The following is a 21,794-nucleotide window of genomic DNA, read 5'->3' on the forward strand; positions in this document are numbered from 1 at the left end:
AGTGTCGCACTTGTTCAATAGTGTTGCACTTGTAGGTTTCTTTGCTTTCACGCTTCTGTCCAGTTCATCCCAAACCAGCTCGATGGAGTTTAAGTCTGGAGACTGTGCTGGCCATTCTATGATTGGAAGCCGACCGTCTTGTTCTTTTCTTCAAAGGTAGTTCTGACATAGCCTGGAGGTATGTTTTGGGTTGTTATCTTGCTGTAGGATGAACCCCTGACCAACTCGGCTTAGACCAGAGGGTATTGCATGGCGCTGCAAAATGCTGTGGTAGCCCTTTTGGTGCAGGGTACCAGTCACTCTGTGCAAGTTGCCGACTCTGGATCCAGCAAAAGAGCCTCAGATCATCACGCTTCCACCTCCATGTTTGACAGTTGGTGTCACACAATGAGGAACCATACTATCGTCCACTCGACAGCATACAAAAACCCTGCGTGATGAACCGAAGATTTCAAATTTTGATTCATCGGTCCAAACCTTCTTCCAGTTTTCAGTAGTCCACTGCGGTGCTTCATGGCCCAGACAAGCCTCTTTTTCATATTTTGCCATCTTTGTAATGGCTTTCTTACTGCCGCTCGACCTGTCAAACCTGCAGCTTGAAGTGTTCTCTTCACAGTTGAAACTGAGACTTCCCTACTTCGACCAGTGTTAAGCTGTGCTTGAAGTTCCTGTCATGTGAGCCACCTATCACGCAAGCTGTTGACTCTCAGAAACTTTTCTTCTGATTGTGTTGTGACTTTGTGTCTGCCAGACCTCTACCTGTCAGAGTTTCCTCCAGTTTCCAAGTGCCTTTTGATGGTGTAGGAAACTGTACTCACTGACACCTTCGGTTGTTTTGCAATGTCTCGAAAGGAAACACACTCTTTTCAGGGTTATAATGGTCTGTGTGTCTTCCTTTGTTGATTTCCTTTTTCTTGCCATTATGTTTGCAATATACTACTTCCTGCAGTGCAATATTGTCCAAATAATGCTTCAGAGGGTGAAGCAACACAGTCTGTTCCAACACTGATTTTATACAGACAGAGGGTTTGTAAGTAATCAACAAATTTGGGGACACCTGTTGGAATTATTTGCATCAACTTTCAAGGCTTAATTTACTTCTATTGCTGCAGAACAGCTGCAGTTGCTAGCTCATTACTTGTTCCCTGAAAAGGTTTTTTTTACAACTCTGAAATTTACATTATTTTTCAGCTTTTGGTCACCTAAACTTTTTTTTAACCTCTGGCAGTGTACCGCTTAGCTTTGTACCATTTCAGGTTATTCACTGGACTTGAACTGCTTAAATTTCAGTAAAAAAAAATGGAAAAATGTGGGTGTTCTAAAACTTTTGACCGGTTGTGTAGGGCCCTGTGGCAAGAGTAGAGCAAATCGGCTGGCATAAGGGTCACGTTGATGGTTTTGTTAGTGGATGGAACTATTGAATATGTTTATTCTTCATTTTGCAGGTCAGATCGTGCACACAGAGTTGTTTGTTGTTTTGAAGGAGTGGGAGTAAGGATTTTGAATGGAGGTTAAATGAGATAGTGTCGGATTACAACAGGAAGATGGTGGTCGTATTTGTAGGAATGAATGATATATTGGGAAAGTTTACTCAGAGAATTTGAACAATATTTACAGTTCATTGGTTAGCTGACTGAAAGCAAGGGGTTGTGAAGTAGTTTTCTGGTGGTCTTCTGGGAATAAGAAAGAGAATTGTAGGTATGAGTTGATAAATAGATGACAACCTCTGGTCGAAAGAATGGTGCAGTCAGCGAGATTTTGCATTTTGGAAGCAATTGGAATAATTAAGGGGGCAAAGGAAGTGCTTCCAGAATGATGGCTGTATGCTGAACAGAAAGGGGAAGCAAAGTTGGCTGTGGGAATTGAGGAAGGAATTAGTGCCTTCTTCCAAGATAGAAGAGGGTGGAGTGGCTAAAAGGAAGGAATTGCAAATAACATGATTGGTTAGAGCAGACAGAAAAGAAATTGTACAGGAAGGGAATTTTTTTTTTAAATTCCACACAAACCAGGAGTTGAAATAATAAAATGGATAAGGTTGAAGCTAAAATTGTTTGTGACGTGTATGATATAGTTACAGTAACCGAGACTGTTTAATAGTACAGTCGATTAAAGAAAAATTGTTCAGATTGTGGAAAAAGTGTGAAAATTGGCATACATGTCCATTTTTATCTGTTCTTTCATATAAGAGCAGGACACACCTGATCAGAATACATTTACGGCCGCCATCTTGAATTTCAAAATGGCCACCACCGAAAATAATATTTTACGATATCTCGGTCACCAAGAGACCGAGCAAAATGAATAAAGAGTCTAATCCAATGTTTTCACACACAAGGAATCCAATAAACACACTTAAAATGCTCTATTATCAGTCTTTCTGCTTTAAAATGACATATCCACTGTCTCAAGTATAGATCATCTGGTCTAGATACAGTTCTGACTTTTATGTTACATGATAACATGTTCCTGCACAATGGCAAAGTTCAGTACACGGGAGATATGCACAGAAAAATTTGCATGGTGGTCTGCATGCCTTTTTGCAGCCACATTTGATCAGCTCTGTGCAGGATTTTGCCGCCTCGGCAAGTGCTGTCCAGAAAGGTATCCACTGTTCAGTGGCATTCTTCGTCCATCCCCAGTCGCATGGGCTTGGTAACTACTGCTTAGATATCAGCGCTTGGCCCCAGATGTGTCCTGCCTGGTATGTCGACCTATTGATATGTTCCGTGAGGGCTGCCTTTGTGGGGGGTAGGCGATCTATTTGTCTTCCTTTCGCGAACAGAACCTTCCTTGCCTGATTCACCTCGTTGCATTCACTGGTTCTATCATAAAGACTTATGACGAACCTTTCCAGTTGACACACATTCTCATCTGAGACTGATGAAGGCTCTTGGGATAAACTCAAGAAAGTGTCCGTAATATCAGGGAAATTGGTCCAGGTGTCCCAAGCGGTTTTCTTCCCAATACCACTGAATGACGACGTGTCACAGCCAGTGAATGCATGGAAGAACAGAAGAGCTTTGGCCTTATTTTCACCAAGACTGTTTGCAATCGTGTGAGCCGCTATTAACCTGCAGTGTTTCTTGACTCCATATGCAACCCATAGTTCGTCAAGGGATAAAGATAAATATGGCAATTGCAAGGACAACAACATCAGTGTTGACTGACCTGATCAGGATTCTGTGATGGCCATTTTGTGCACAATGGAGAGCATGCAAGAATAACCTCGTATCGGCTTCTTCATGGTTGCATGGAGCCAGAGAAGATTCGATGTTGCACTCTTGGGAAGAGATGACATTGGTATCTTGTGTGCTATATAGCTCCTTCTCTTGTGTGGATAACTTAGCGACGCACTGTGACAGGTAATGATACAGCTCACTCTTATTTTGGTCCACGCGAAGAAAGCTCTGCCAGTTCTGCGGAATTGGCGTAGAATTTGTGACAATAATGCGACTCCCCGTTCCCCTCCTCTTTCTCGTTGAACTCTTCAAACTGTTGTCAATATACCGATCCCATATAACATCCAGACGTTTGTGTTTTGCAGGTTTCTCAGTACATAAGGCAAGAACACATTTTCAGCATAGTGTCCGAATGTTGAGCAGGACTTAGGAAGCAGCATATTGACTATAACAGATCCATCGAGAATCTTGGCATCTACCTCTGGTGTTCCACACTCAGAAGCCGTACGAGTAGCCAGCTTGTCGAAACGTCCAATAAGGTTTGATTTAGTACACTGCCTCAGTTCTCCCATGTCTGATAGAGAAGGTGGTGATCCATGGTTTTCATGACTGAAGAATTCATCCATGTCCCTTTCTCGGGACTGACAAGATATGTACATTCTGCCAAACAACTCACAGTTGCTTTTCAGAGTCCTAATTTGGTGTGATGTTCTGGAGTGTTTTGAGGGTGAAGTCTTGTGGAAGGGAGCCATGTTGTTCTTTGGTATGATGTCTGAAATTGGTTTTACTCGCTGCTCCAAGCGTTCAGCAGCATATGTGTCATATTTCGACTGCCCATTTGCTTCCACATTCCTCAGCCTAAAGATTGCATCTTCTGTCATCACCTCCTTTGTGTCCAGCACGATCAGATCATTTGTATCTTCTGTGAAGGGATTACCTAATTCTTCAAATGTTGCAACCACAGCTTTGATGTGTTGGGCAAATTTCAACTGAGTGTATTGTCCCTGATCATGGTGATCTGTAGATTTTGTGGAAGTAATTCCAAATGAATTCTCAAACTAGTCGATGATTTGAGCCACTTCAGGACCAGCTGTAATCCACTTGATCAAAGCAGAAAGATTATATTATCAGTGATTCCAATCACACCGCCATCTCCTTTGATGTGATCATTCATCTGTTCGTGGGCTTGGTCCATAGCCACAGTAGAAAAAGTGAGGTGATCTCTGTACCACAAAGTTACCCTTCTTAAATTGCTCATGAACTGACGGCACTTGCTGACGAAGCTGTACCATGTCCTTGATATGGATAGGGAGCCATCTTGCATAATTTGTATGATCCAAAGAAAACATCCATGGAGCAATTTGTCCAAGGCACTGAACGTACAACTCAAAGTTTGCTTCACGCAGAGAATGCACAAATTGCACGAGTAGAAGTTCAAGATCCAGAACCAAAGCCCAGTATTGGAATTGAGGAACCTTATTGCAATTGACTTGATGCCAAGTTCAAAATCCATTGTGTCATCTGGCCCAAGTGATTTGGCATATGTGATGTACGCAGATTTCTGAAGGAGGTGCAAAGCTGCTGCCGTTACTTGGTGTACATAGCGAGACCTGGTGACATGCGAACCCTTCAATATATCATCAGCTCGACCAGAGGTTGTGACTTCAGACTGCACAAGAACTGCTGTCCATCCGCTACCAATGAGGAAATCTCTGAGTAATTTCAACACATTCATCTCAATGTGGAGACCTCCCATTACCACCACAAATTTATCCTCGCCAAAATGGTCTGTCCATGCCCACTGGATTTGTTTTGCAATGGAATATAATGGCTGATCCATGGTTATCACAGGTATTTGATCAGGGTGCAAATGCAGAATGGTCCGAGCCACGAGACGCATAGCATTTGTTATCATAGCTGGCGTATGTGCTGGTTCTGTGAACAAAGGCATCAACGCAATGGGTGGCACTGGTCTGATCTCAGCTGATTGCCTATTGGCATGGTAAGCTGCCCATGAGACAAAGTCTTTGGTATCATGTTCCGTCTTGTTTGATACAAGTTCTAACATTGCACTCAACCAGCCGTCTTCTTTCTCTCTGGATGCGGACATGACGCTTGATTCAGCTTTTACTTGACCTGCAACAACTGGTGCACACAAGTCAGTTTGTGGCAGACCTGCTGGTGCTACTTCTGAGTATTGTACCGGCAAAGGAGATGCTTTTTTCTTGGCAACGTCTGTGGTGATGAGTGCTGGAGGATTGATTCCTGGTTTGTCTTGTGTCGGAAACGGGATGATAGAAATGGCTGTCCCATGAAAGGAGCCCAATCACATTCCACGATGTTGGATTGTGGTCAATATTATCAACAGCCACAACAGTGAATACATCACTTCATTCTTGAAGGACAAACGCAGCCATCTCGGTCGAACTGAGCACAGACACTGTTTGTAAGGCTTGTTGTTATTTCTTGTGTTCTTTCATATGATATACACATGCCACGACTGGATAGTTTATCAATTAGCCCTCTCTGTCTTGTTTTAGCATGAAGCTTTAGACCCGTATATATGACAAGTTGTGTCTCTCTTGTTTTGACATGCTGAGATTGAGATCCAGATGAATCTCTACAGGTTTTCTTTGTGTTGAACACTATTAGCTCAGACAGAGATATGGCTGTTTTTGTTGAGGCATCTGATGCTTGCTTTTGATGTTGGATACTTGGTCCTCTCAGGATCATTCTGATAAGAGCGAGGACACTTTCTGGGACAACATCATTTTCACATCCAGGTTTCATGGATCCATCAAAAGCATATTCTTTGGCGAAAATGTCCTTCCTCAATATTTGTGCTGCACGAACTAAATGGATTGCATCATCATCATCATCATCATCATCATCATCATCATCATCATCATCATCATTGTTAGAGCAAGCTGTTTTAATCGCTTCTCCAATGTCGGAATTAAACACAAGGACCACATCTCTTCCTTGAGTTTGAGCTCTCATATCTGGGATTATGCACAACAGTCTCTCCTTCAATCATGTTGTATTGACCTTTCCAGAAAAGTCTGGATCTTCTTCTCTTAATCTGGACTCGTAAAGTCACCCCATATCTGACCATCTGAAGACTGGCAACGTTTCATCTTGGCGGAATTCTTCTATGTACGAAACAAGCTCACCAAGTATGAAACTATCGACTTTAGTACTTTGGGTGTCTCTTACATGCTGAGCATTATATTTTCGCACACGGTTGGTGACGGAAGTCAGACATGATAGATGATACCTAGCATCGAAGGCATGCATGTATGTCACCTTCGGAGAGCTTTCCCAACAGTTTCCTATCTTGTAACACATGTGCATATCGACGAACTCGAATATCAATTTTGTCAGTCCTTGCGTCATGGAGATACTCATTTGTGTCATCTTCTTCACAAAAGAAACAATTAGATGTCCTTGCCATTGAACCCACGCTGCGTCGCCTGGTCTTAACAGGACTTGTCTCATATTCCAGGTTTTCTTTTGACTTCTTTTTCTGAGCATGTTGGAGCTTTTGTTTGTCAAACCTGTTTCTGCAGCTTTTGTGCCATACTGCCTGGTTTGTTCTGAGCGTGGCTTCAATGCCATCTCCACTGTCCCACTTCACAATGTCAATGTCCTCTGGTAAGGCATCAATTTGATGAAACTCCAAAATATTCTCAGCAAATAGTTTGTAGCCGCATTCTTCATCACTTCCTCTATATTTAGCTATGCTGGGATTAACAAGCATTTCTTCGGTGTCCTGTTGGCAAATTGCACACAATTTCCAGTCAATCAAGGCTGTTTTCTCTGGGCATTGTCTTTTAGAAGATGCACCTTCACCAGCATCGATTATCTTGCACTTTTTGGACATCGTCATAGCATGTCAGTGCAATGGTATCACCGTATCAAATGTCCTGAATAAAGGGGAAAAAAATGTTTGTCCACCACCATTGCAATTTACAACATATATTTCTGCTTATACACATCTATACATGCATACATCTAATTATTTTCAGACAGCAATTGATTTTTAGTGCATCAATTGCAATGCAGATCATATTCATGCATGAAAAGACTATGCAAAAAAGAAAAGACATGAAAAGACTTAACAAGGCTATAATAATGATAGTTGTGACAGAAAAGAAACAAATGTAGGAGGTGGCATCACAATTTGAGTAAAATAGAGGAATGCATTCTATCAAGAAAAGGGGAGCATTAAAAAGGAAGTTAATATGGAGGATTGTGTTAAGATAGAGGTTCGGGATGGTCGGAGTACTCAGGAATAATAGGATGCTTTTGTTGGACTCTTGGTGTGAAGGAAGAGCAGGAAGGAATGGGATAGGAAGAATACAGAAAGGCATGTGATTAGGGAGGAGTATTGGTTTTGGGAGATTTTAATTTGCCAGGGATAGATTGTGATGAGTTAACAGGGTAAGGGTAGAGTAGATGAGGAATTTTTAGATCTAGTCCTTCTTTTTAGCCAGTTATTATTTATTTTACATGACTTACATATGCACGGCATTTTTTTAAAGGTCAGATCCAAGATGGCCAACTGGTGGCCATTTTAGTTGTAAAAACCCCGATGCTGAACATGTCCTCAACCATTTCTCGTACATTCATTTACCGACATTGTTCAAACTTGGCACCCAGATAACAAATGATGGTTTTCATATGCACGTGATTTTTCTTAAGGGCAGCTTTGCATTTATTTCAGCTTTCCCTGATCCACTCTGCGAGAAGGGAGTGGTCCTGTCTGCCACTCCAAGAAGGGTGATGCAAGACTGGTTCGCAAATATACAACATGTGAACGATGCGCCTACAAATAAAGTATTTGACAATCAGGTGATGAATAGTCACACGTGACTGCTGAAATAAAAAGTCATCAAAATGAATTTCAATTACTTTTAACCAATCAGAATATTTCTGAAGTCAAGTTCAATGTATTAACTCAGGCCGCAGAAAATGGTTTTTTTGGGGGGTATTTTTTGTATGCATTATTGAGGCTCGTTTGAGAGCTAACACACAACGCACAGCAAAGGGGGCATGAGACAAGAGGGCGATAGAGGGAAGGACAAAACAGTGGGGAACAGAGACATTAGGAGATCTGTGGAAGGGAGAGGGATGGGGCGGGGAACGTGCGGGGTATGCTTGATGGACACGACAGGGACTTTCAGGAAGGAAAGCAGGGAATTTGAAGGAGGTGGGATTGGGATGGATTAACGGGTGTAGAAAAGATCGAGGATTTGGATGGGGGAAGATAAGAGGTGGTGGTGAACTGCTGTTTTTGAACACCTGGAGGGAAGAATGGGATTGAAGAGAGTGTGGGAGTTTACTCCAATGGCCCGGAAAAAAGAGGAATGAAACGGTGAAGGTGAGCAGTGATTCGTGATTTTGGTAGTTTTATGAGAAGGGGGTTGTTGGCGGACAATTGAGCACCCTACAGAAATATGGTGGGGGGGTGCATATTGCAGACAGCGTGGGGGAGGGCGAAACCAGAGAGCAGACAGTAGAAGACAGAAAGACCACCAACCTGCCTGCGGTGAGAGAGTTAGAGGCACAAAAACTCAGCCTCACCGCAGGAGATACCAATAATCATAAATCCCTTGGTTTCCATGGCGTGAAGCTGAGAAAGGTGAGAGGCAGGAGCACCAGCCCTGAGGGGAGAGCAGTACTCCATCAGGCTGTGGCTAAAAGCTTTGCATGTGGTCAGGAGCTAAGGTGGGCTGAGGAAGGATTTTGCACGATGGAGGATTCCCAGTTGCCGACTGGATTTGGTGGCCAGGTTGGAAATGTAACTGTAGCTGTGACAGATCGAGCCTGATGGCAGCTGTAAAAAGACATGAGAAAGCAACAACGGTATGCAGTGAATAAAAAAGCATCATCCCAAAGGCTAATACACCGTTGCAGCATAAAGAACAAGTTGCATTAAAAAACAAGTTGACAAGGATAACAAGTTGAACTACAGGGTGCCCCACAGAAAACCAGGAAATTTGGTACGGTTTAGGCCTAAGTCACATTTGCCAAGGCGGCCGTGGGGTCTCCAAAATCTACAGCCACGAGCATTTATAGGGCGGCCGCAGTATTTCGACGGTCACACAATGTTGCAGTCACATATGTTTTTATTTTTCAGGTAGCCGCACGGCGTATTTATAAATTGTGGAGACCGAAAACGTGGGGGTGCCGTATGGTCTTTGATTTGATGTCGCACGGTGACCTTAAGGCGTTCCTGCGGTGGCCATATAATTTTCAAGGCAGACGCAAGGTGCCCGCAAGGCGACCGCAGGGGGGCCCTTTGGCGAACGTGTGGCCAGACGGACGGTAACGAGTTTTTTTTTTTACCAGTTCTTTTGTTTCGGCTTGACGAATTGCTACGGCGAAGGTAGAAATGAAAAAAGTTATAACTCCGCGTTACAATTCCACGGCGACCCTACGGCTTGTAAAATATAGCCACACGGCGTAGGGCCACCCTGAGGCCACCTCAGAAACTCTGCGGCTGTCACACGTTTCTGTCAATTCAGAGGGCGTACGGCCACCGTATCCTCGCCGTAGAGCAAATGTGACTTAGGCCTTATTTAAAACAAAACAAAAGCAAACTTAGATGTCGTGTAAAACAAAGATACACTTTATAATATGTCAGTTTATTGATATGGTAAAATACGGCAAAATAAATCTCAAAATCTCAAATTTCCTGGTTTTCTGTGGGTCACCCTGTAGAAGGGCACTCGGTGGAGTACATTCCTCCGCCACATAATGCCTGAGATATATATATATATATATATATATATATATATATATATATATATATATATATATATATATATATATATATATATATATATATATATATATATATATATATATATATATATATATACACCTGGTGTTAGCGCAGTGGTTAGGGCAGAGGTTTGGGACCCAAAATGTCCTGAGTTCAAGCCCCGTTGGGCCACTGAATTAACATACACCAGGGGGTTGGCTGAGCCTGTCATCCTTCCGAAGTCGGCGAAATGAGTACCAGTTGTACTGGGCCCGGTGTATGCCCAGGTTAGAATAGGTGTACCATATCCCTGTGTGTCGTATGAGGCGACCAGGGTTGCGTCAGGAAGGGCATCCGGCGTAAAAATCTGTGCCAAATCATTATGCGGACAACAATAAAACGGATTTCCATACCGGATCAGTCGAGGCCCGGGTTACCAACGACCGCCACCGGTAACGTTGGTCAGCAGGGTACCGGTGGAAATTGTGCTACTGCTGGGCGAAGGAGGAGAAGGAGACTGGGAGGGCGAGTTCGGAGGCAGTGGGAGAGGGGGAAGGGTAGAAGTGTGCAGGTGAGAGTTGGAACTCTGAATGTTGGGACTATGACTGGCAAAGGGTGAGAGTTGGCTGATACGATGAAGAGAAGAAAGGTGGACATACTGTGTGTACAAGAGACCAAGTGGATGGGGAGTAAGGCTATGGGAGCATTGGAGGTGGTTTCAAACTGTTCTACCATGGTGTGGATGGGAGGAGAAATGGTGTCAGGGTAATCCTGAAGGAGGATTATGTCAAGAGGGTATTTGAGGTGAGGAGAGTGTCTGACCGAGTGATGAGTGTGAAGTTGGAAATTGAAGGGGTGATGATGAATGTCATCAGTGCATATGCCCCGCATATGGGGTGTGAGATGGAATATAAAGAAGATTTCTGGAGTGAGTTGTATGAAGTGGTGGAGAGTGTATCCGAGGAAGAAAGAGTGGTGATTGGAGCAGATTTCAATGGGCATGTTGGGGAAGGGAATAAAGAGGATGAGGAGGTGATGGGAAGGTACGGTCTCAACAAGAGAAATGTGGAAGGGCAAATGGTGGCTTTTGCAAAAAGAATGGAAATGGCAGTGGTAAACACGTATTTCAAGAAGAAGCAGGAACACAGGGTGACGTACAAGAGTGGAGGAAAGTGCACACAGGTGTATTACATCTCAAGCAGGAGATGCAACCTGAAAGAGATTAGAGACTGTAAGGTGGTGGCAGGGGAGAGTGTAGCTCGACCGCATCGAATGGTGGTCTGTAGGATGATTTTGGAGGTGAGGTTGAGGAAGAGAGTGAGGGCTGAACCAAGGACCAGATGGTGGAAGCTGAAGGAGGAAGACTGTTGCGTAGAATTTAGGGAGGAGTTGAGACAAGCGTTGGATGGTGGTAAAGATGGGTGGGATGATTGGGCAACTGCAGCAGAAGTGGTGAGGGAGATAGCTCGGAAGGTACTTGGTGTGACATCTGGACAGAGGACAGAGAAAAGAAGATAAGGAGACTTCGTGGTGGACCGAGGAAGTACAGGAAAGTATAAGGAAGAAGGGGTTGGTGAAAAAGAAGTGGGATAGCCAGAGAGATAAAGAAAGTAGGCAGGAGTACAAGGAGTGGTGGCACAAGGCAAAAAGAAAGGTGGCAAAGGCCAACGAAAAGGCATATGGTGAGATGTATGATAAGTTGGATACAAAGGAAGGGGAAAAGGATTTGTACCTATTGTCCAGACAGGGACGGAGCTGGGAAGGATGTGCTGCAGGTTAGGGTGATAAATGACGTAAATGGGAATGTGCTGACGAGTGAGGAGAGTGTGTTGAGAAGGTGGATGGAGTACTTTGAGGAGCTGATGAATGAAGAAAATGAGAGAGAGAGAAGGTTGGAAGAGGTGGAGATAGTGAATCTGGAAGTGGGTGGATCAGTAAGGATGAAGTGAGGACTGCTATGAAGAGTAGAAATGCGGTTGGCCCAGATGATATACCAGTGGATGCATGGAAGTGTTTTGGAGAGATGGCATTGGGGTTTTTAACCAGATTGTTTAATGTAATCTTTGAAAGTGAGAGGATGCCGGAGGAGTGGAGAGTAAGTGTACTGGTTCCGATTTTCAAGAATAAGGGTGATGTGCAGAGCTGTGGTAATTACAGAGGGATAAAGTTGTTAAGCCACACCATGAAGTTGTGGGAAAGAGTAGTGGAAGCTAGGTTGAGAGGAGAGGTGATGATTCGTGAACAGCAATATGGGTTTATGCCAGGAAAGAGCACCACTGATGCGATGTTTGCTTTGAGAATGTTGATGGAGAAGTATAGGGAAGGCCAGAAAGAGTTACATTGTGTGTTTGTAGATTAAGAGAAAGCTTATGATAGGGTGCCAAGAGAGGAGTTGTGGTATTGTATGAGGAAGTCGGGAGTGGTGGAGAAGTATGTGAGGATCGTGCAGGATATGTATGAGGACAGTGTGACAGCGGTGAGGTGTGCGGTAGGAATGACGGACCGGTTTAAGGTAAAAGTGGGATTGCACCAAGGATCGACTCTGAGCCCTTTCCTGTTTGCAATGGTGATGGACAGGTTGTCGGACGAGATCAGACTGGAGTCCCCATGGACTATGATGTTCGTGGATGAGATCATGATCTGTAGGGACATTAGGGAGCAGGCTGAGGCGAGCCTCGAGAGGTGGAGGTACGCACTGGAGAGAAGGGGAATGATAGTCAGTTGGAGTAAGACGGAGTACATTTGCTTAAATGAGAGGGAGGGTGGTGGTATGGTGCGGTTGCAAGGAGTTGAAGTGGGGAAGGTTGGATGGGTTTAAATACTTTGGATCAACTGTCCAAAGTAATGGAGAGTGTGGTAGAGAAGTGAAAAGGAGAGTGCAGGCAGGATGGAGTGGGTGGAGAAGAGTTGCAGGAGTGATTTGTGACAGAAGGGTAGCTGCAAGAGTGAAGGGGAAAGTATATAAGACTGTAGTGAGACCAGCTATGTTGTATGGTTTGGAGGCGGTGGCGCTAACAAAAAACCAGGAAGCGGAGCTGGAGGTGGCAGAGTTCAAGATGCTGCGATTCTCGTTGGGAGTGACGAGGATGGACAGGATAAGGAATGAGTATATTAGAGGTACAGCGCAGGTAGGACGGTTTGGAGACAAAGTGAGAGAGGCGAGATTGAGATGGTTTGGACATGTGCACAGGAGGGAAGCGGAGTATATCGGGAGAAGGATGCTGAGGATGGAGCCGCCAGGTCGGAGGAGAATAGGAAGGCCAACAAAGAGGTTAATGGATGCGGTGAGGGCAGACATCCGGGTCGTTGGAGTGTCAATGGAAGATGTGGAGGATAGAGCGAAATGGAGACTGATGATCCGCTGTGGCGACCCCTAACGGGAGCAGCCGAAAGAAGAAGTAGATATACATACATATACATACATATGCACGTACATATATTTGAGATACTCTGCTTCGGTGAAATATCATAAAAGAAAGATATGGGCAAATAATTCACCATTTTAAAAAGAGAACCAGATCGATGTTTCGGATGTAAGCCTTAATCAAAGAACTGAGAAAGGGTTATGCCTAAAATGTCAATTGATGTTGAACAATTTCCCATTAAATATATACAATATATATGTATGTATCTGTCTATATATTACTAAAACTCTCATCTTGTATGTATGTATGTTCCCAAAATACTGCCAAAACGGTACACGAGAGTGCAAAATTTTTCTGCCCACCTTACACATCATTTGCCTGCGGTATGCAGTATCAAGTTTCGTTCAAATTGGGCAACGAAAAAAATATATAAAAATAAATTCCCAATTCAGTCAAGTCCTCTTCGGGAGAATTTGATCAATACAAACAAACTCTGCGGTATAGTTCGCTGGAGCTATCATTTTATCCCCGCCAACCAATGAAGTTGGCGGGGGATATAGAAATGGGCTCCGTCCGTCCGTCACATTTCGTTTCCGGAGCTTAACTACAAATCCCCTCAACATATATTTACGAAATTTGGTACACATATCAAGCAAGTGGTGAACTGATGCATTTTGATATCTTCTATTTGATAGGTCACATGGTTTGGCAGCCATGTTGGATTCAAGAAAATATTAAATAATGTTTTCTCTTGAATCACATAACCTAACGAAGCAAAAATTTGCAACTATCATCTTCCATCATGTCTGCATAAATCGTAAAAATTATGACGTCACATGGTTTGGCGGCCATTTTGGATAGAAAAACACACCTCATCCGATTAACACGAAACTTCACACACGTATTCCACTGGAGGATTGGAGGCAGAATGTAAATTTATGATGTCATAGGTCACATGGTTCGTCAGCCATCTTGGATTGAAAATTAATAAATTTTACAAATCTTCTCCAGAATGGCTGGACAGATTGAGGCAAAATTTCACATACACTTTCCCCAAGACATCCTTTCAGAAGTTTGTTAATTTCTAATTGATAGGTCACATGGTTTGGTGGCCATATTGAATTTACCTTAAAACCTTCAAACATCTTCTTCTCCAGAACGGCTGGTCAGATCAAGGGGAAACTTCACATATATATTGCACACGCTTAGGGAATATAAGTTTGTTAATCCTCATTTACTATGGCGGGGGATATCGAAGACTTTGTCTTCAACGGATGCTAGTTTTTTCTTGAAATGATTTATTTTAAAATCTCAAACATTGAGTATAGACAAAGAACAATTTATTTTTATGCATAAAATAAACCGCCATTTTGCTCTAATACTTCCATGTTCATTAATAAATACAATTGTGTATATAAGATTACGCGCAATAATTTCTTTGACTTTCTTTTCTCTGTTTTTTTTCACATTGACACGCAATATCAAGTTTCGTTCAAATCGGGCAATGAAAAAAATTATTAAAAAATCAATTCCCGATTCAGTCAACCACTCTTCGGGATTATTTGATCAATGCAAACAACCTCAGCAGTGTAGTTCGCTGGAGCTATCTTTTTCTCTCTTTTTCTTTTGGAAATGATTTTTTTTTATCAACCGCTGTCACAATGGGAACCCAACGGGTTCATGGGTCGTCTTGTATTATATATATATATATATATATATATATATATATATATATATATATATATATATATATATATATATATATATATATATATATATATGTGCAGTAATCCTCCGTTTCTTGTGGGGGTTACGTTCCAAACCACCCCGCGCGAAGTGAAAATCTGCTATGAATGCACGCCTCCCCAAAAAAATCGACTCGTCTGGTCTGGTCGTTTTGGGAGTGATTGGGTTTGAGGTGCCGGAGATCGACTAGTCTGGTCTGGTCGGTTTGGCAGTGATTGGGTTTGAGGTGCCGGAGATCGACTCGTCTGGTCTGGTCGGTTTGGCAGTGATTGGGTTTGAGGTGCCGGAGATCGACTCGTCTGGTCTGGTAGGTTTTGAGGTGCTGGGTATGAGCAGTGCTCGTCCAACGGCGGCAAACCTTCTTCCTTCCCGAAGCATATATCGAGCACCTTTACCTTAACCTTCTCCTGGAGCGTCCCAGGACCTTCCTCTGGCGCTTCGGTTCCTTGCCAGAAGCCTTAGAAGGTGCAGGGCGTTTGGACGGCATCGTGGGGCTTGGAGGAAAAAACGTAGAAAATATTCGAAGTTCACAAGCGAAACTTTGTCTCGTGCGTTGTGTGACTGGTCGAGCACAACACGTTATAATTTATTGCTTAAATAATTTATATATTATACATTATTACCGCGATGTACTGGGGGAATCCGCAGAAAAAATTAGTTGCGGTCCAAGGGAAAAACCGCGATGAACCGGGGGCGCGATAGGTGAACCGCGGGTTGACTGTGTGTATATATATATATATATATATATATATATATATATATATATATATATATATATATATATATATATATATATATATATATATATATATATATATATATATATATATATATATATATATATATATATATATATATACATACATATGCATTATGTCCCGGAAATAAATGAAATGAGTCGCGTACATAGTTTCTGGACGATCTTTATGGTGACAAGTTTTCGGCCGAATAAACCTTCTTTGTCTACAATAACAGCAGGCATGCATAAGTTATCATGGTATATGACATTAATATATAGATATATATTATTTATTTATTTTCAAATAAAGTGCTGCAAGATTAATACACAAATTGTCTACTGTACATATTGTAGCACTGCAATCCCTCGGGCTTTGAATAGTTGGAGCCTGATTGTATTGATCTGTTTACACCCCCCCCCCCCACTGCTCCCTGAAAACTACTTCCCCTTTACCCCTATGTGTCATGAATTTGGTTGTGATCACATGAGCAGTTAAAAAGATCTCCCATTCCCCCAGCATCCCTCTCCCAAAATCACACATGCACACAAACACACAAGCAAACATTTGACACTCCCCTTGATGCCCCCATTACATCTGCCAAGTTTGTTGGCCCGAAAATGCTCCATTCTCAAGATAAACAAGATGTAATAGTCCAGCAGAATAAGAGGCTAAAATCCACCAACCCCAAAATGTCTGTTAAAGTTTTTTTTTTTTTTTCTCTTCTGATTATTATTGTATAGGGTCTCAGTAAACAACCCCAGGTGGGTGTGGTGATGTCACCCTTGGGCAATTTTAAATATTCATGACTTTTTAGATGTCCCCTCCTGTGGTAAAAGTGAATAATATTTTCAAGTGATTTTTCAAACGTCTCTGATATCAATTAAATTTGTCTATAAAATGAATCAGGTCACAATAAACATGATAAAACACATGTATCATATTTATGCATTTAATATATATAATCAATTTGCTAACTCAGCATTTTCTGACTGATACATATTACGTTCCACATGGCAACTAAAAATATGACAATATTTACTGCTTGAGAAACTGAAAGTATTTGTATCACATTATATAATACTATCATTATATAATTGTAGTGTGCAATTAAAATGTTACAATCACTCTATTTTAAGTTATAGGCGATAACATTTGTGCATATATATTGCATCACTTCATTCCAATTGACTGGCATGTACTGTAGTTATATTTATGACCCAATCGCATATATAATACTGATAGTAAATTTCGTTGACTCAGAATTTTTATACCCATGCCATACAATACAAATAACAAAAACGGAAAAAAACAGAACCAGAAATGTATAGACTAATCATTCGATCAAGTATCATTTGATATGTACACCGACACAAATGAACACATTTAGAGTATTTGCTCATCATCGCTTTCATCGCTATCCGACGTGTCTTCATTCTCAGATTCATTCTGTGCTTGCAGACCTTCGATGGTTTTCTCGTTGAAACAACTTTCGCCACCAGAGCATGCACATAACTCAGTCCATGCAATATTGGCACTGCTGCAACCGCATGTCTTTGTTTGGCATGGAGAATCACTTCCGCAGGAGCATTTGAGGAGTTTCAACAACTCTTGAGGCACCAGACTGGTGTCGTTTGGAACAGTTACTGGACTTCGAGATGTCCCTTCCTTTTGCCGCCCAAATTTTGTAGGATCTAATTGTGGTGGGTTGGTGTGTTTGGCATGTTGCCATGTAGCGACTTGGAAGTGGGCCCGGGCGCTGTTTTCGTTGGCTGCTTCAGTAGTCGGTCGAAGAGTCTGCAGTTTGGGTGATCCTCCAATGCTACGAGTTAGTCTTGATGACCAAACTTTTTGGCGAGCTTCTGTCATGGTTTTACATTCCTCGCGACCATAACAACACAAGAGGAATTTGGTTGCCTGATCGATAACCTCAGGGAAAGGACAGGCAATATTGCCAGTCTTGTCCAGGTTGATCTGCTTCTTGTTGAGAACCTTGATGGCAGTTCCTTTGCCAATTCCGTGGTACGTGGCGACAGTATCACAACCAGTAAGTCCATGTGCAGCAAGAAGATTGCTCACGATGGGACGGCTTTTGTTGACAGTTGCATTAATATCGATCATTATTCGACCTTTGATGGGAGATATCATCATTACCTGTTCTTTGATATCACCTTGGACGACAAAGTGACAGAGAAGAGTGAAGACATCAGTGTCATCAGCTACAACTAGGACTTGCGGCATGTCAGCTTAAATGATTTGTCGAATGATCATGGTGTCTGCCTCTTCATGTGTAATCATCAGGTCCATTCTTTGAGTTAGAACGCTCGACTGTATCTGGATAGGGACCGGATGAGTGGCAGTGATGATTAGTGTTCCACGGACCGTGTCTCTGTGGGTCATCAGATCATTCATAATAAGCTCAATCAGCTGCTTCTTGTTTGATGACACAGACAACAGCAAACTTTGTGGAGGGAGCTGGGTGGTAGTGAGAAGAGAGTAAACTCCACACCCTTTGTTACTGCGGGCATTCCTGGTATACTCTTTGACACTTCCTTCATTGTATCTGTATTAAAGATATGATTTATTAATTGACAAAGATGGTAATAATTTCCAGTCAAGTTGCCAAGTATTTAGAGGCAAGTTAAATACAAAAATTTAGTGACAAGTCGTCTTACTAATCATCACACATACTACATTTAACAATATGTGAGATCTTGGGTGAATCTTGTATGACTATCTTACCTGTCAAAGATGAGGTACACCTGACTTGTTTGCAAATACAGGTGGATGTGACGTCTAAAGCTATCCAGGTAGTCTTGGATGGTTCCCTTCGGAGGCCAGGGTACTGTCCACATTATCGCACAGCCATCCAAGAACACAGCCTGGAATTCTGCACATCTTATAGGGACTTCTACTTTCAGTATATACTTTTGGGATGACATTGATGTGGCTTGCTTCATCTGTCCATTTCTTTTAAACATAGCTGGAGGGTAAGGCGAGAGTTCGTAAGACATCAAATTCCCAGCATCATAATCACGCATACTGTTCTGAAGACGCATAGCCCTGGCGTAAATCAGTTCTGTGTCATATACTTTTTGGTCTCCGAGCTTGATGTGTTTCTTTGACACTGCCATGGTCTTTACACATTTCTGCAGCGGCAGGTGGAATTCATCTGGCTACGTTTCCTCAAATGCCTTCATCTGATTCAGACCCAAGTGATCGGCATTGTCAACATTAACAGTGGCGCCAGACACAACCTTGCCACTAACTATATTCACCAGATCCTGGGGATGCAGACTCTAATCGAAGGGATTCATGCAGGTTTCCAGCTTCTCATGTAAGCTGGTTCTGTCCTTGGAGTCCAAAGCGATTCGGGACTTGCTTTCCTCCTTATGTTTTTCTGAGGATTGTGTGTGACTGGTTTGTGATCTCATGGAGTCGAGAGAGATGATGACTTTTGCAGGGAGTAAGGCTGTGGGCCCATGTTTTGATGGTCTCTGGCTTCAGGGTCAGTCCAACTAATCCACTCTTGCCTTTTCCATAGCTCATATACATAGTTTCTATGGCCATGTCGGACCAGATGCCATTGAAGATTCCATGCTTGAGATGGATTACATGTTCACCTTTAAGGAAGTGATATGCCACTTCTTGGGGCAGCTTCTCCATGGTGCGCAAGTAATATAACCCATATCTGGCATAATTGAAGTGGCCTGCAGCAAAGAACAGTGGAACCATCTCACGTACTGTAGCGAGATGGAGTGACCAATCACCTTCCCGTTCAGCTCGTACGTATTTCATTACTGTGAATACTGGATTTATGAGGCATGTAACCCAGAGCCTGGCTGTACGTGATTCTTTGGAGATATCACCTAATATCTTCATCAAGCCATCCATGCTGGTCAAGTTGCTGTGAGTTGTGAATACTGGCTGGAGTAGTTCTTTGGTCAGTAGCCTGAGTGCTCGCACATTGTCAGGATACTTTTTTCCACTGAGCATTTTCAGGACTCCAGCGAATGTGGATTCAAGTACCTGCACAATACCACTCAGCCATAAGACTACCGATACACCCCACATAGCTCATGAGTAGATGCATACCGCCCAGACGTCGATACACATTACTAAATATGGCTGCATTCTCCCATGACAAGTCGACAGCTACTTTATGTAGCTGTTGATCAGCAGTGAACACCACAAAAGTCTGTCCGGTCTTTTCTGTAACAGCTTTTGCCTTGATTACTGCAGCCATCATAGTTGAGGGGCTGGCTGGAGGACTGTCTATGAGAGGTAAGAAGTTGACTTTTGTCTTCGCCTGTTCGGTATGTCCCTGTTCCCGACAGATCCTGGAATTGTAGCCATTATACTCTGGGCAGTCAGGTAACCTGATGACGTCTGCGATGAACTTGTAGTCTAAATCCATAGCTCAATTCACTGAAACGGCTTCATTTCTTGTTAGATCAGGACATTCAGGATGAACTGACAATGGGATGTCAGGCATGGCAGGTTTCTTGTCACCCACATAGTGTGAAGCTATGTTGCTCTCGTCTTTATCGTCATCATCCATATCGATATGCTTGTACTTGTGGGAGAGTCGTGGTATGGTGTCTTCCTCTATCTCATTGTTTCTGGAGGGTTGAGTTACGATCATAGCTTGTGAATGGGTAGACAATTTCCCATTTGGCGAATGAATATCGGTGTCGAAATTGTCAGCAATGACTTGTAAGAGTCCATCCTGGTGATTAGCAATACCATGAGACTCGTGATACCTTGAAGCAGCAACAGCAGATGATTGCTTAAAGAGGCGCACTTCATCATAGCTACAAGTTACTCCATATTCATTGAGGTAACCAAGCTGACTTTTAGAATCTCTGAAGAGAACTCCAAGAGCTACTTGTAGATCAGTGGGTTGGGCTTGAACTGCAGAAGTAACAATGTTGCCAATTAATAGTGCTGGCATTGTATTCTTCAGTCTAGGTGAGATTCCAGCCAGTAGATCCATCAAGGTCTCTGAAGTCGCTTCCTGAACTGTACTGTTGTCCACATTTCGATTGTAGTGTGATTTAGTCATGTCGATGGACTTGCACTCCTGTGTGATTTGCTTAGCTTCCTTTGCTACACTGGGTTTGATGTCTTCTTGGTCACCGGTATCTTTTACAGCTTTCAAAAGTCTCGCAGCCTGGGTGTGCAATGCAAGTATGTGTGCATAACCAGGTGATGATAGGACTAGGCTTTCACTGCCAAAATGCTCAGACACTTTACTGACCAGCTGTGCGTGGGATAATTCATTTCCACCATGACATTGGTACATTTCAAACACTTCAATGGAATTCCAGAGCTTGTCCTTTTCATTTGACAATGCATCTATGGTGCTAGCAAGAGCTTGCTGGTTCTGATTCGTATCATTGCCAAGGGTTGATGGGTTGATTGCAACATTCTTATGTCCAGGGTATGATCTGTTATTAAAGAAAGTAGCCATACAGTACTGATGGTAGCGAGCCTCAGCTGCATGTAGATAGCTGACAGCACCATCAATGCGGAGACGCACATCTTGAGCCCACTGATCATCACGCTCTGAACATTTGTCCAAAATGTTCTGCTTGTATGACACCATCTCTTCACCTCTCTTGGACAACGTTGATCTGCACAAGTAAGCAGGTCAGGATGTTTGCGATCCTTCTCAAGGACACAATTATCACTGTAGTACAGACACTGTGTGAAGAAATAAAATGGAGCAAAGGAGTGACGTAACCTCTTTGGAGGAGGAGGGTGAACTTCTGTAGATTTCTTGCCATGTTTAGTGTTAAACTTGGACGTGTATCTAGACACACAATTCTTGTGATAATTAATGGTAAGATCCTTCGTTTCAGAGAGCTTCTGTGTCAAGGCAATATGGAGATCGTCCTCGTATGCTAGACGAGCAGAAATAATGGAATGGACGTGACTTTGCCCCTTGTTCTGGATGCAGGGTTGATCATCACATTTGTATTTATCCTTGAATATA

General features: G+C 42.7%; 1 protein-coding gene and 1 pseudogene across 1 annotated transcript; both read right to left on the bottom strand.

The window, feature by feature from the left end:
• Window positions 1-17,182: 17,182 nt before the first annotated feature.
• On the bottom strand, window positions 17,183-20,213 carry LOC147015997 (uncharacterized; annotated as a pseudogene).
• Window positions 20,214-20,216: 3 nt separating this feature from the next.
• LOC147015998 (uncharacterized) lies at window positions 20,217-21,404 on the bottom strand. The gene has a single exon (XM_085849136.1). It carries the CDS (start codon window positions 21,402-21,404, stop codon window positions 20,217-20,219), a length of 1,188 nt encoding a protein of 395 aa, XP_085705262.1.
• Window positions 21,405-21,794: the final 390 nt, after the last annotated feature.

This window comes from Eptatretus burgeri, chromosome 12, assembly GCF_056783735.1.
Source record: "Eptatretus burgeri isolate ZD-2024b chromosome 12, Ebu_testis_v1, whole genome shotgun sequence".
NCBI classification, from domain to species: Eukaryota; Metazoa; Chordata; class Myxini; order Myxiniformes; family Myxinidae; genus Eptatretus; species Eptatretus burgeri.